Source organism: Rhinatrema bivittatum, chromosome 3 (assembly GCF_901001135.1).
Source record: "Rhinatrema bivittatum chromosome 3, aRhiBiv1.1, whole genome shotgun sequence".
NCBI classification, from domain to species: Eukaryota; Metazoa; Chordata; class Amphibia; order Gymnophiona; family Rhinatrematidae; genus Rhinatrema; species Rhinatrema bivittatum.
In genome coordinates this window covers 63,165,480-63,179,668 of record NC_042617.1, presented here as the reverse complement: position 1 = coordinate 63,179,668, position 14,189 = coordinate 63,165,480, and the positions used below count along the sequence as shown (strand labels likewise).

At 42.4% G+C, this 14,189-nt stretch overlaps 1 protein-coding gene across 2 annotated transcripts in view; it reads right to left on the bottom strand.

Moving 5' to 3' along the window:
* MTA3 (metastasis associated 1 family member 3) overlaps positions 1 to 14,189 on the bottom strand; it is a 525,799-nt gene that overhangs the window by 112,595 nt on the left and 399,015 nt on the right. For both annotated transcript variants that reach the window (XM_029593316.1, XM_029593317.1), the window contains exon 18: positions 3,674 to 3,825. In XM_029593316.1, the coding sequence (XP_029449176.1) occupies positions 3,674 to 3,825 (152 nt within the window). The remainder of the gene's footprint in view (positions 1 to 3,673; positions 3,826 to 14,189) is intronic.

Below are 14,189 nucleotides of genomic sequence, written 5' to 3'. Positions count from 1 at the left end.
GAGGCAGCCTGCAGGGGCAAAACGCTGAGCGTTGAGCATCTGTTGTCTTATTGATTTACATGCACTGCCTCCATTGTAAGCAAATCTATCTCATGCATATTCATTTTGGATATCCTGAAAACCTGGCCTGTTTGTGGCAATTGAGGACTGGAGTTCACTATCACTGGTTTAGTCTCTAGTGCAGGTAGGCAAACTTTAGAGGAATCAGGCAAGCGACCCAGTAGTGTTGTGGTCAGGTCATCATCTCTGTTTCCAGCATGCATTTCAATCTTACTGTGTTCGATAATATGGCTATAAGTCTTTGGGAGATCCAGTGGCTCTTGCTACCTCACACTAAATAATAGCTATTAATTCTTACTGCATGGTTCTAGACCCAACCCTATGCAATTAGGCAAATCTATTTGCATGCTTCACTTAATCTAGGCATCTCACTCTGCCTTACCAGAATGAGTGTTTGTTCCTGATTCAGGTGCCAAAGGCTATGCCGGTAGAGAGTGTAAAGGGATTCTGTCTGCGTTAGTGGTCTGTTCGTCACCAGGAGGATGGCAGAAGTGCTATTTTGGTGGCTGCTGATAGCCTGTGGCAATGTCTCTACTATTGGCCTTGTCGTTATTGTCCAAGGCTTGTTGTGTCCAGTATCTTGCGATGCCAGTGTCAAATAGGACTCTCACCCATATTCAGTATTAGGGGCAATTGATCCTCTTTAATCAGTGTCACCATTTAAATTATTCCCTGTACAGGTCACATCTGCAAGACATTCATTTCCATCTTCTCAGAGGCCACTCGCTCACACCCATATGAGCCATTAGACTCCTATTAAAGCAGCCAAATTCCTGACTGAAGTACCAAAAACTTAATTAATGAAAAAGATGAAGTGCTTCTCACATTATTCTACTTCACAGCAGATGACCATCTGTTCAGAGTATGTCGAATCCAACAGAGGATTTAGCTTTTGCATGCATTTGTGGAGATACTAGACCAGTGTTGGCGAACTCCAGTCCTCGAGTTCCACAAACAGGCCAGGTTTTCAGGTTATCCACAATGATTATGCATATGAGAGATTTGCATATAATGGAGGTAGTGCATGCAAATCTCCCGCATGCATATTCATTGTGGATATCCTGAAAACCTGGCCTGTTTGTGGCACTCGAGGACTGGAGTTCACCATCACTGTACTAGACTATGTAGAGTGAATGAGCCACAATCTGGGCACTCAACAAGGATCTCTGAAAAACCTTTATTCTGAACACAACCTTTGGGTCTTTCCCAAGAAGCCTGTTGATTGTAAGTGTACTTAGCATGTTTTGATTCTGATTCCATCATTACTGATTGGTGTGGTAGTTGGATGACACCAAAATCTGGGGATGTTTGGATGCTGTATTTTAAATCCAGCTTCCAAGCCATCAGAAGGCACTATGTCGGCATTAGCCACATCCTCATCTGGAGATCCTTAAAGAGGTGATGAACCTGTTTCTTCAGCCTCCATTGTCCTCAGGTCCTTTTTCTTCCTGACACTGATAAACAATATCTTTGCCAGCTTATCCAAGAACTTGGAACAGAGATCTCTGATAGAGACGTATGCTGGGACAACTCTGATAGGGGAACTAACAGAAACCCCATAAAATCTTCCTCCTGACCCAACCACAGGAGAACACTGAGCCATGATGCTGAAGAGGATAAGGGCGAGGATACTTCTGTTTGTCTGATGGGAAAATATCTGGTAAGAACTCAGAATGAACAGAGTCTACTTCATGACTCATGAGGAGATTATTCAAAGTTGTTAAAAAAAAAAACAAAAAAAACAACCAGACTGTGAGGAACTGTAGGAAGGCCCTGCAAGACTTGATAAATAGTTTCTAATGGTAAATGAGATTTAATATGAAAAGTGCAAAGTGATGCACATAGGGAAAAATAATCCTAATTATATGTAGACAATGCTGTGTTCAATATTAGGAGTTATTGATCAGGAAAAGGACTTTGGGGGCATTATAAACAATACATTGAAATTCTCAATTCAATATGTAGCAGTGGTCAATAAAACAAATAAAATGTTACAAATTATTCAGAATAGCATAACGAATAAAACTGAGAATATCATAAAGCCTCTGTATGATGTTATGAACACACCTTTAATATTGTGTGCAGTTTTGGTTGCCCCATTTCAAAAAAGATGTAGTAGAACTACAAAAGTTACAGAAACAGGCAACAAAAAAGATAGAGGATGAAATGGCTCCCTTCTGAAGAAAGGTTAAATATGATAGGGTTCTTCAGCTTGGAGAAGAGATGATTGTGAGAGAATATGATAGCGGTATCTAAAATCACGAGTGCTGTGGAACAAATTAATATGGAAAAGTTATTTAGCCTTTCAAATTGAACTAGGATTAGGAGACAGTTTATGAAACTAATTGATAACAGATTTAAAACAAATTTTAAAAATTCTTTTTTTTTCAGTCAATGCACAATTAAAGCTCTGGATTTTTTTTTCTGGATGATCTGGACAAAGTTGATATTATAGCATTTATAAAAGGTTTGACCAAGATTCTGGAGTGAAGGGCCCATTAACAAACATTAGCTAAACAGACTTGGGATTATCATCTCTTAGTTCTGGCAGTAAGAAATATGGAATGGATTTCCAAGTGACCCAGATTAGCCACTGTCAGACACAGGATGCTGAGCTTGATGGGGCACTGGTCTGACCCAGCATAGCGCTTCTCATATTATGTTCTTCCAAACATCAGTAGCAAATATATGACAGTAATATTTTCTGTTTGCAGCAGGCTCAAGACTTGAAGTATGTGTGACATATTTGTCAAAAACATTAAGAAAAATTTAAAAATATTAGAAATAAAATAAAGTAACAAAGAAACCTAAAAAATGTATTCAATGCTGTTGATGCATGTCAAATTATATGAGTGAGAAGAGTAATCGATATAAAAGAAGAAAATTAAAATGAAAAAACAACCCTAAAGAATCTGGAAGTGGCAGAATACAATAGAGGACAGCTAGATTCACAGTGTTTTGAAGTCACCTAAAAGCAGAGAAACTGTGTGGTCAAGTTTCAAAGATAGAAACAAAGAAACATGATGGCAGAAAAAGACTATGTAGTCTGCTAAGCAGATAAGCTGGTTATCTTTAGATAAATTGTTTTGCCAAACCTAACAGGCAAGGGTTTCAGCTGAAAATGTACCTATATCTAAGCTAACTAGATTTAGGACTGCTATTTGTAAAGCTGGGGTTGCTCACTTAAACTTGGCCAGTTAGGGCTGAAAATCAGCACTAACAAGTTAAATCATAAGCCTACCCTAGAATACCCCTGGAGCTGCTCCTTTTGTGACCAGATAAATTGGTCATCTTGTGAATTTAGATGGTTGAATTTAGCTGATCAGTAGGGGGAAAATGTTAAAAGTAGATAATGAGCTAACTCCTGAAGTTAGCCGATTAAAACCTTTTCAAAAAATCCATTCCATATGAATATTCTAAGCTTAAGACAACATCCTTCCAAATGATGTGCAGTGAGTCACGTTAACGAACACATGATTTATATATGCTCATGTCTAGAGAAAACATAATAAAGTAAATGTAATAAAACTAACATAATAAAAAAAAAAACCTGATAGAATCTTAGTCCAAATTGGATTCTTAGTAAACCAGGCCTACGCTGCTTTCACTTTACCTTGTCTCTTCTGTAGCAATAAAGAAACCATCATCAGGAGCATTGAGCCAATTTGTTCTCTGCCTCTTGACCCCTGGAATACTGTTTGGTTTAATGATGTTCACAGTTTGCAAAGTCTTTCCATTGCTCAAATAGGAATGATGAGAAGCATGCTGCAATAATGACAAGAACGAGACTAGTATTATATACAGCAAGGGTTGAGACCAGCATGATAAAATATTCTATAAAAACAGAGCGCACAATTTTGTATCAACCAACATAGGGCTAAAGTCTGCGGGTACTTTTTACTTGCAGACTTTATCCCAAATTTTCAAAACGGACTTAGGAGCATAAGTCCACTTTGAAATGGGTGGGTTTGGATGTGGACATACAGGCACAAAGCTACACTTCCACAGGTGTAACTTTGATCATGTAGATTTACAGGCATACTTTCAAAAAATAAAAAAAATATGCGCATAAATCCTTTTCTCATATCAACTCTGCCCCCAACACATACATTGGCTGCAGGTACAAATATGCGCAAAATCAGGAATCTGCCTGCAGAAATCCTGAGTTGATTTTCAAAGCAAGATTTATTCGCATAAAACAAAGTTTTTTTGCAGGTAAAGTGTTTTGAAAATCAAGCCTTTAGAGGACAATTTTTTTTAAAGTGATTTAGGAGGGTAAAAAGAGTTGTACCCATGTTAATCAATTGTCTGAAAACACTGTCTTCTGTCAATGTGGCTAAACGTCTGTGCATTATTCCACAACACGCAGATTGCAATAGTCAAGGATGCATACCCTTACAAATAAGTACCGGATAAGATGATGTAGGTGAAAAATAAATCCTAGGTAGTCAAAAATAAACAGATAATCTCATACTTTTTAATCTTTATATACTAACAGTGGTGAATATACTCTGACTGCCCTGACATTTTAACTCAACTTGCCTGTTTTCCAGCAGGAAATAATAAGAGGAGATTGTATGTGTCAAGGGCACAGAGAGAGTATGAAAAGTGTTAGCTGGGTGTCACTGGGTGTGCTATCACCTATGGAATAAATATAAATGAAATTGAAAGAATGGTTCAAAACTTAATTTGTATGTGTGTATATAGTTTTAGGAAGTGCGGGAAGACAAACAGATACACATGATCTTCTAGCAACAGTTTCCCTATAAAACTATGCTAAAAACTGGAAGAATGGTCAAGAGTTTGACAACTATGTTTGCATCCAAAAAATGCAAAAACCAAGGGCCAAATGCCATATTTGAGAGGAAAAACTAGCAGTCACAAAGCAGAAGGAAAGACACAGGGGTAGTTACCTCTGATGACCTCAAGGAAGCCAGTGTGACAAAGCAGCTGCAAAAGCTAATGGGGTAATGTATTTATTTATTAAAATAATTATAGGCCATACTATCAAGTCTCCTAGGTGGCTTGCAATAAAAATATTTTAAAACATTTAAATGCCACTCCATCCCATATTCTGGGCAGCTTAAATTAACACACATATTTACATAAAAATAAGTCACAAAATAAGAGAAATGCGCCAACTTTCTGCCCTCAGATAATTACCCTTCAATAAAACATATTGCTACAGGCAAGACGAAAATGTTTCAGCATAAAGTTGTTCCTAAAAAAGAAGTTGTTTCTTTATGGTTTCTTATCCCCATATACCAGAACTGTATACTGTGCCGAAGGTGCATAAAAATGTGGAATATACAGAGATAGGCGTACCATCTATACCATGGTGATATGCACAAATCCCATTTAGATGAATTCTTATGAGGTTGGTCTTCAAACAGCTTCTACTAGGTGTAGAACATAGTTAAGCAGTTTCTGTGGGGAGCAGGAGAAAGGATCTAGGGCCTTCTGCTCACACCACTTGGAAAACCTCCTCCACTTCAGTCCATATGACTTTCTAGTGAAAGGCTTTCTGGAAGACCCAGAACCTGAGATACATTTTCCGAGAGAATGAGTAATTGCAATATTAACCTCTTAACATCCAGGCTGTGAGTGAAAAGGCCTGGAGGTTGGGTTGTCACAATCTGTCTCTGTTTCATTATTTAATTATTTAATCCAGGTTATTATCAGATCCTGTGTGACGAGATCTGGGGAAATCTCCAGTCTGATTGGTTTCCAGAAGAACATAAGAACATAAGAAATTGCCATGCTGGGTCAGACCAAGAGTCCATGAAGCCCAGCATCCTGATTCCAATAGAGGCCAAATCAGGCCACAAGAACCTGGCAATTACCCAAACACTAAGAAGATCCCAAGCTACTGATGTAATTAATAGCAGTGGCTATTCCCTAAGTAAACTTGATTAATAGCCGTTAATGGACTTCTCCTCCAGGAACTTATCCAAACCTTTTAGAACCCAGCTACACTAACTGCACTAACCACATCTTCTGGCAACAAATTCCAGAGCTTTATTGTGCGTTGAGTGAAAAAGGATTTTCTCCGATTAGTCTTAAATGTGTTACTTGCTAACTTCATGGAATGCCCCCTAGTCCTTCTATTATTCGAAAGTGTAAATAACCGATTCACATCTACTCGTTCAAGACCTCTCATGATCTTAAAGACCTCTATCATATCCACCCCTCAGCCGTCTCTTCTCCAAGCTAAACAGCCCTAACCTCTTCAGCCTTTCCTCATAGGGGAGCCTTTCCTCATAGGGGTTGCCCTTCTCTGTACCTTCTGCATCGCAAATATATCTTTTTTGAGATGCGGTGACCAGAATTGTACATAGTATTCAAGGTGCGGTCTCACCATGGAGCGAAATAGAGGCATCATGACATTTTCTGTTTTATTAACCATTCCCTTCTTAAGAGTGGAAACCAGACCTATTTTGGCCCCTTTGTCTTCGTGAAGCTTCAAGAGAGTCTTTGCTACCAGTGGTGCTGGAGTTTACGCATACATTGTTGGGCGAGGGTATCTGAGGCTGGCTTGAGTGTGCCTTGTACAGGGAGCAGAACTGAGGAACCTTCCTGTTCAAAGGTGCTGCAAAAAGATCCATATCTGGGCTTCCCTAGAGGCAGAAGATCCGATTCGTGACCCCTTGGCACACATAGCATTCATGGGTCTAAAGATGTGACTTGGTCTGTCTGCTATTACTTTCTTTGTTGTGGCCAGGTACATGGTCCTGAGCATCGTCTAGTGGGAGTGGGCCCATGACCAGATCTGGATTGCTTCCTAGCACAAGAGGTACAAGCCTGTCCCTCCCTGCTTGTTGATATGCCACATTGCTATTTGTTTGTTTAGATCAGGACAATTCTGTTGGCCCGCTGATCACTGAAAGCCCACAGCATGTACCTAATTCCACAGAGCTCCAGGAAAATGATTTGATAAGGATATTCCTGGGCAGACCATAGACCCTGAGGGCTGAGGCCATCTACATGAACTCCCCAAGCCAGGGTGGACACATCCGTGATCAGGACAATTTAGGTAGGATGATTTTGCAAGGAGGTTCCCTGTTCCAGATTTGAAAATACTCGCCACAAGGACAAAGAGTCCTGGAGAGATGAAGTGACTTGGATGTGATCTTGGAGGTCCTGTGTGGCTTGACGCAACTATGACTTCAGAGTCCATTGGGCCTTTCGCATGTGTAAACGTTCCAAGGGAGTGACGAACTGTCTCAGCCATATGACCCAAAAGCCTTAACATGTGCCAAGCTGACACCTGCTGGCTCTATTGAATCCCCACCACAATGGTCATCAGGTTGATGGCCCTTTTTAAGGCAGGGATGACTTAGCCTGAGCAGTATCTAGCAGGGTACCAATAAAGTCCAATTGAGGGACTTGGGTTATTTGATGACAAACCCTTGGTCGCCAGTAACAGAATGGTCAAGCGCATGGACTCATTGGCCCCCGCCCGAGAAGTGCTCTTGACCAGCCAATCATTCAGATACGGGAAAACATATACTCCAAGTCTGCAAAGGTGCGTAGCCATGTCAGTTAGGCATTTTGTAAAAACACATGGGGCCGTCGCAAACCCAAACTGCAGCATTCAATATTGAAAGTGCTGTTTTCCCATCACGAATTGGAGATACTTCCAGTCACTTGGGAAGATCTAGATATCTGTGTAAGCGTCTTTCAGGTTCAGGGAGCATAGCCAGTCCCCTTTTTGCAAGAATGGGATCACGGTGCCCAGGGAAACCATTATGAATTTTTCTTTTTGGTGAATTTGTTCAAGGCCCTTAGGTTTGGAGTGGGACAGATATCAGGAGGTACCAGGAGTAAAATCCCTGCCTTTGTTGCCCTGGTGGAATGGGTTCAACCACTCCAGCTATTAAGAGGGAGGACACCTCCACTACTAGTACCTCCTGATGAACTACGGGGGCCCCAGAATGGGCTCAGGGGGCAATTTTTGTGGGGCATCCAATAAGTTCAATTGGTACTCTTGGTAGATGATAGAAAGAACCCACTGGTTTGAAGTTGCACTAGGTCACCAGTTCACAAAAAACTGTAGCCTTCCCCCGACCAACAGATCCATTGCCTTGGGTATGGGTGACTGGGCTATGTTCCCTATGAGCCAGTCAAACCCCCATCCCTGGACTTGACAGAAGCAGTGGCTGGGGCTTCGGGGCTCTTTGTTGCCTGGGCCAGCCACAAGAGCACTGATGAGACTGACTGGCATGAGGAGGCGGAGGATGGAATTTCCTCTGGCAGAAGGAGTATCTCCTTGGCCCAGAACTTGATCACCTCCTGATTGAGAAGGGCAGATCTGGAGTGCTAGTGGAGAGGTGCTTAACAGTTGCATAGTGGTTCCATATTAGACCACTGTGTCCTTTGCCTTATCTCTGAAGAGATTTTCTGCTGTACAAGGCAATTCAGTGAGTGGGGCTCTTGCACCTCTGGTCTGAGACCCAAGGCCGGCAGCCATGCGATCTTGTGGGCGCCAATTCCTGCTGCAGGGACCCTCAATACTCTTGAAAACATCGTAGGTTGAGCGGATCTTGTGTTTCCTACATTCCAGACCCTTATGCACCAATGACAGGAGTGTGTCTTGCTGCTGCTGAGACAACATCCTACATCTGCTTCCAGATATCTCATGTATATTGGCTCATGTAGAGCTAGTAGGCAGCTAAGCAGGCAATAAGAATATTGCCTTGGAATACCTACCTCCCAAGAGCATCCATCGCTCTGTGATTCTTCCCCAGGGTGCTGAGTGATGGGTCTGAGAGTGCCTGATCTTTCCTGAGAGCAGATTAAATGACTAGCGATTGGTGGGGCAGCTGATGCTTGTCGAATCAGAGAGCCTTTTGGACAAGCTAAACCACGTCCATCTTCCTGTTCACAGGAGACACTGTGATGGGTTGTTCCCACATGCTCAACAGCAATTCCCCAAGGATCTTGTGCACTGGGACTGCCACAATGTCCTTGGGAAGCTCCATGAACTGGAGGATATCAAGCATTTTGTGCCTGGTATCCTTTTCAGTCATCAACTGAAAGGGGATGGCCTCCACCATCAACCAAACAAACCCTGTGAAAGAGAGGTCCTCTAGCAGGGACTTCCTCTGCTCCTCTAAAGGAGATGGATCAGAAGCATCATTATAAACCACAGATAAGTCATCCCCCCCAGGGGTCCTAGGTGCCCTCATCCCCTACTGTCATTGACAGGGGATGGGGGTCCTAGGTGCTTGGTCTCTGCTTTATTGGTGCAAGCACCAGTGGAATTGGACATGGAGCCACAGGCCCTGGTGTCTTCTCCAGCTTTGGGGGAGCTTCTCCTCTGAGGAACCGGCAAGAATGACCGGATCAGCAGGTGGCAGCATTGGTGCCCCTCAGGGCATCAATGCCACCCTGGGAACAATAAGCACATGCAGGGATTCCAACAGCAGCTTGAGGAGCAACAGTGCTGGTTTCGGTGCCAGGATGCTTGAGGCTGCGCATCGCCATCTCGACAGCCAGCTGCACACGCCTCTCCAATTCCTCCTCAAACATTGCTGATGCCAAAACAGGCTGGGACACAGGAGGTGAAACCAGATCCTCTTTGGAACTGAGAGGAGGATTGGTGGCTGGCATCAGGACTGATGAAGTCTGTGGCGTAGCACCGGCATCAAAGGAGGACTGGCTTTCCTCGATGTGAGATCACTTCAGGGGCATCATATCAGAAGCTGGTGCATCCCTGTGCCTGGCATCATGCAGTGATGGGGACAGATACCAATGCTTCTTCAGCTTCCCTCAATGCTCGGAATGGTCTTCCCCTGGTGCCAAGGCCGAGGCTGACAAACCAGACATCCTCGATCTGAAGGAGCCCAACAGTCAGTTTCTGACATCCCTCTCAGCCAATGACCTCGATAGAACCGAAGGAACTGACAGCCCTGCCAATGTCAAGGGCTCGGTGTCCACTGGTGCAGCTCACAGGTCCCTCGATGCTTATGGATTGGTCTTTGTTGGCCCAAAGAGATGCTCCATCTTGTTGAGCCGGATCTTATGTCCCTTCGGGTCATCCTAGTGCACCTGCTGCAAGGCTAGATGTCGTGCAATACCCCAAAGCAGAGGATACATTTATCATGGGGGTCCGTGATAGACATGGTCCTCGTACACCTGAGGCACTGCTTAAAACCCAAAGTGACATTTCATCACAAAATAATAGGGACGAGAGATTGCAATCGATGACTGGTGGGCACTGAGCGCACTGCCTCCCCAAGGGTATTGACAATGAAAATAACCTTACTGATAAACAAAACACAACTATCTAGGACACTAAGAGAGAACTGGGGGAACCCCATGTCGACTGTGTGAGCAGTGAAAAAAGAGTTTGAAAAAGTTGGACAAGCGTTGGCAAACTGAGGCTCTCACCTGACCATAAAATGACAAACTGAGGAAAAGAAGAGACAGAAGGGGACCCCACGTGGATGTGTGGTATAATGCATTCATGAGCATGCTCAATGAGGCTCAGTCAGAGTTCTAGAAACTTTGCCATATGTTTTCTGTGCAATAATAAAAGTCATTTCTATGGTTTAAAACAGCATTTACTGAAGAAATGAGCTGATTGAAAATTGTCAGTGTTGAATTGCGGAAAAAAATTTACATTGAATAAGAGGTGTTCTCAAGGACATGTTTAGGGGAGGGTAGGAAAATAACGCATGTAGGTAACATTTTTAGACTGATGCGTGTCACTTCCAAGGAAAAAAACCTGTAGAAATAGCACATACAAATCTCAATGGATACTTTTTCCACAGTAATAATCAAAGCAAAATTATTTGCCTAGTTTTGATTTGATTACTGGTGCAAAACCCATGGACAAAAAGTACTTGTGATATTTGCAACAATTCAGCAGTTTAATTATCACCCCCATGTTCTCTAGAAGAAGGAAAATAAAGGGAAGATATGATGCAAATATTCACGTATTTACAGCCTTCTATAAAGTACCAGAAGGAAATAATTTTCATATAATGAAAAGCTGAAGGAAAAGGAACCATCATAGAAAAGTGAAGGGAAAAAGTTTTAACAGGAATAGGAGAAAATAATTTACTGAGAGGATAAAGAACATCTGGAACAAACTTCTAGTGGAGTTGGTCAAAACAAAAAAAATGGCAGAATTCAAGCATGCTTGGGGCACATGCAAAATACCTTAGTGGCAGGAAAGAGGAAGTGGAAGAGAAGAGGAGGATATCACTAATCACCAAACAGAATTGGCAAACAGAAATGGACAAACTGGGTAAATCAGGTGATCCTCATCTGCCATCATCTTCTATGTTTCTTTGTATCAGGACTGCTGGGAGATAGGACAGGTGAGAGATTTTGATGCCACAGTTTGCTTGGGAACAACTGACTGGTCTTATATTGACCATGGCTAAAGGACTCATTCAAGAGTTTTGATTTATATTGAGAAGGCAGATCCTTGACCTGGATAGATGAAAAGAGATGATTTGCAGCCATCCATAAAAGGGACAGAGTTCCCCAGTGAAAAATGTAGATCCCTATATTGGCAATGATTTAAATTTAAGCAAAAGGGAGTAGTGGAATTAAGCAGGATGAAGCATTTTGTTTGACACCAAAAATTAATACAGACTGTGTTCTCAGTAAATAAACATTCATTCGACTCAACTTTTAAAGATGATGTTTGACCGTCATAATAGGCATCATCGTATAGTACTTTTGACTTTAGTACTCTGCCTTACTTATAATCTTAGGTCAATCTCAAGTGTGAAACGCTGAAGAACACTAAGAAACGCCATGATGTTGCCCTAATAAGTTGAGCCCTTGACAAAGGACTTTGCTGTCCGAAACATGGCCCCGTGTCGGGCATTGGTAATGTGACCAAAGAACATATGGGCAAGAAAGTGATTTCTACAAACTACAGATAAGTCAAAACATGCTGTATGCACACATGGAATAATTAAGTCAAAATATTGTCATTTCAGGGGTGAAGGACTTTTCACTTGAGCAATATTAAAAGTTTAAAAAAAATAACTTGAGACTGACCTATGATTATAAGTAAGGCAGAGTACTAAAGTCAACAGTACTATACGATGATGCCTATTATGATGGTCAAACATCACCTTTAAAAGTTGCGTCAAATGAATGTTTGTTGTTTACTGGGAACACAGTTGGTATTAATTTTTGGTGACTGATTCTGTCGGCACTCCCAACACAAAATTCAGTCGTCCCAAGTAAGATACATTCTAGGTTGACGCATGTTGTTTGACACCAGCTCCATAAGAACATAAGAAATGTCATACTGGGTCAGACCAAGGGTCCATCAAGCCCAGTATCCTGTTTCCAACAATGGTCAATCCAAGTTACTTGTACCTGGCAAGTACCCAAACATTAGATAGATCAGAAGGTACTATTGCTTATTAATTACCATAATAACAGTTTATGGATTTAACCTCTAGGAACTTATCCAAACCTTTTTTAAACCCAGTAACACTTAACTGCTGTAACCACATTCCCTGGCAATAAATTCCACAGTTTAACTATTTGCTGAGTGAAAAAGAATTTTCTTTGATTTGTTTTAAATGAGCTACTTGCTAACTTCATGGAGTGCCCCCTGGTCCTTCTATTATCTGAGAGAATAAATAACTGATTTACATTAACTTGTGGAGTGGAGTAGATGTAACTCCATTTACGGTAGAAAATGTATGGGAAGAGCTGTATGGGAAAATATATGGGAAGAGCTGGAGAAACTGAAAGTGGACAAAGCCATAGGGCCTGATGATGTTCATCCCAGGATACTGAGGGAGCTCAGAGATGTGCTGGCGGGTCTGCTGTGTGACCTGTTCAATAGATCCCTAGAAACGGGAGTGGTGCCGAGTGATTGGAGAAGAGTGGTGGTGGTCCCGCTTCACAAGAGTGGGAACAGAGAAGAGGCTGGTAACTACAGACCGGTTAGCCTCACTTCTGTGGTGGGAAAAGTAATGGAGTCACTGTTGAAAGAGAGAATAGTGAACTATCTACAGTCGGGAGAATTGATGGACCAGAGGCAGCATCCTGTCAGACCAGAGGGGAAGATCCTGTCAGACAAATCTGATTGACTTTTTTGACTGGGTAACCAAGGAATTGGATCGAGGAAGAGCACTTGATGTCATCTACTTGGATTTCAGCAAAGCTTTTGATACGGTCCCGCACAGGAGACTGGTGAATAAAATGAGAAGCTTAGGAGTGAGTGCTGAGGTGGTGGCCAGGATTGCAAACTGGTTGACGGACAGAAGACAATGTGTGATGGTAAATGGAACTCTCTCTGAAGAGAGAGCGGTTTTAAGCGGTGTACCGCAAGGATCGGTGTTGGGACCGGTCCTGTTCAATATCTTTGTGAGCGACATTGCGGACAGGATAGAAGGTAAGGTTTGTCTTTTTGCGGATGACACTAAGATCTGCAACAGAGTGGACACGCCGGAAGGAGTGGAAAGAATGAGACGGGATTTAAGGAAGCTGGAAGAGTGGTCGAAGATATGGCAGCTGAGATTCAATGCCAAGAAGTGCAGAGTCATGCATATGGGGAGTGGAAATCCAAATGAACTGTATTCGATGGGGGGAGAAGGGCTGATGTGCATGCAGCAGGAGAGAGACCTTAAGGTGATGGTGTCTAATGATCTGAAGTCGGTGAAACAATGTGACAAGGCGATAGCTAAAGCCAGAAGAATGCTGGGCTGCATAGAGAGAGGAATATCGAGTAAGAAAAGGGAAGTAATTATCCCCTTGTACAGGTCCTTGGTGAGGCCTCACCTAGAATACTGTGTTCAGTTCTGGAGACTGTATCTCCAAAGAGACAGAGACAAGATGGAGGCGGGTCCAGAGAAGGGCGACCAAAAAGGTGGACGGTCTTCATCGAATAACTTATGAGGAGAGATTGAAGAATCTAAATATGTACACCCTGGAGGAAAGGAGGAGCAGAGGTGATATGATACAGACTTTCAGATACTTGAAAGGTTTTAATGATCCAAAGACAACGACAAACCTTTTCCATAGGAAAAAAATCAGCAGAACCAGGGGTCACGATTTGAAGCTCCAGGGAGGAAGATTCAGAACCAATGTCAGGAAGTATTTCTTCACGGAGAGGGTGGTAGATGCCTGGAATGCCCTTCCGGAGG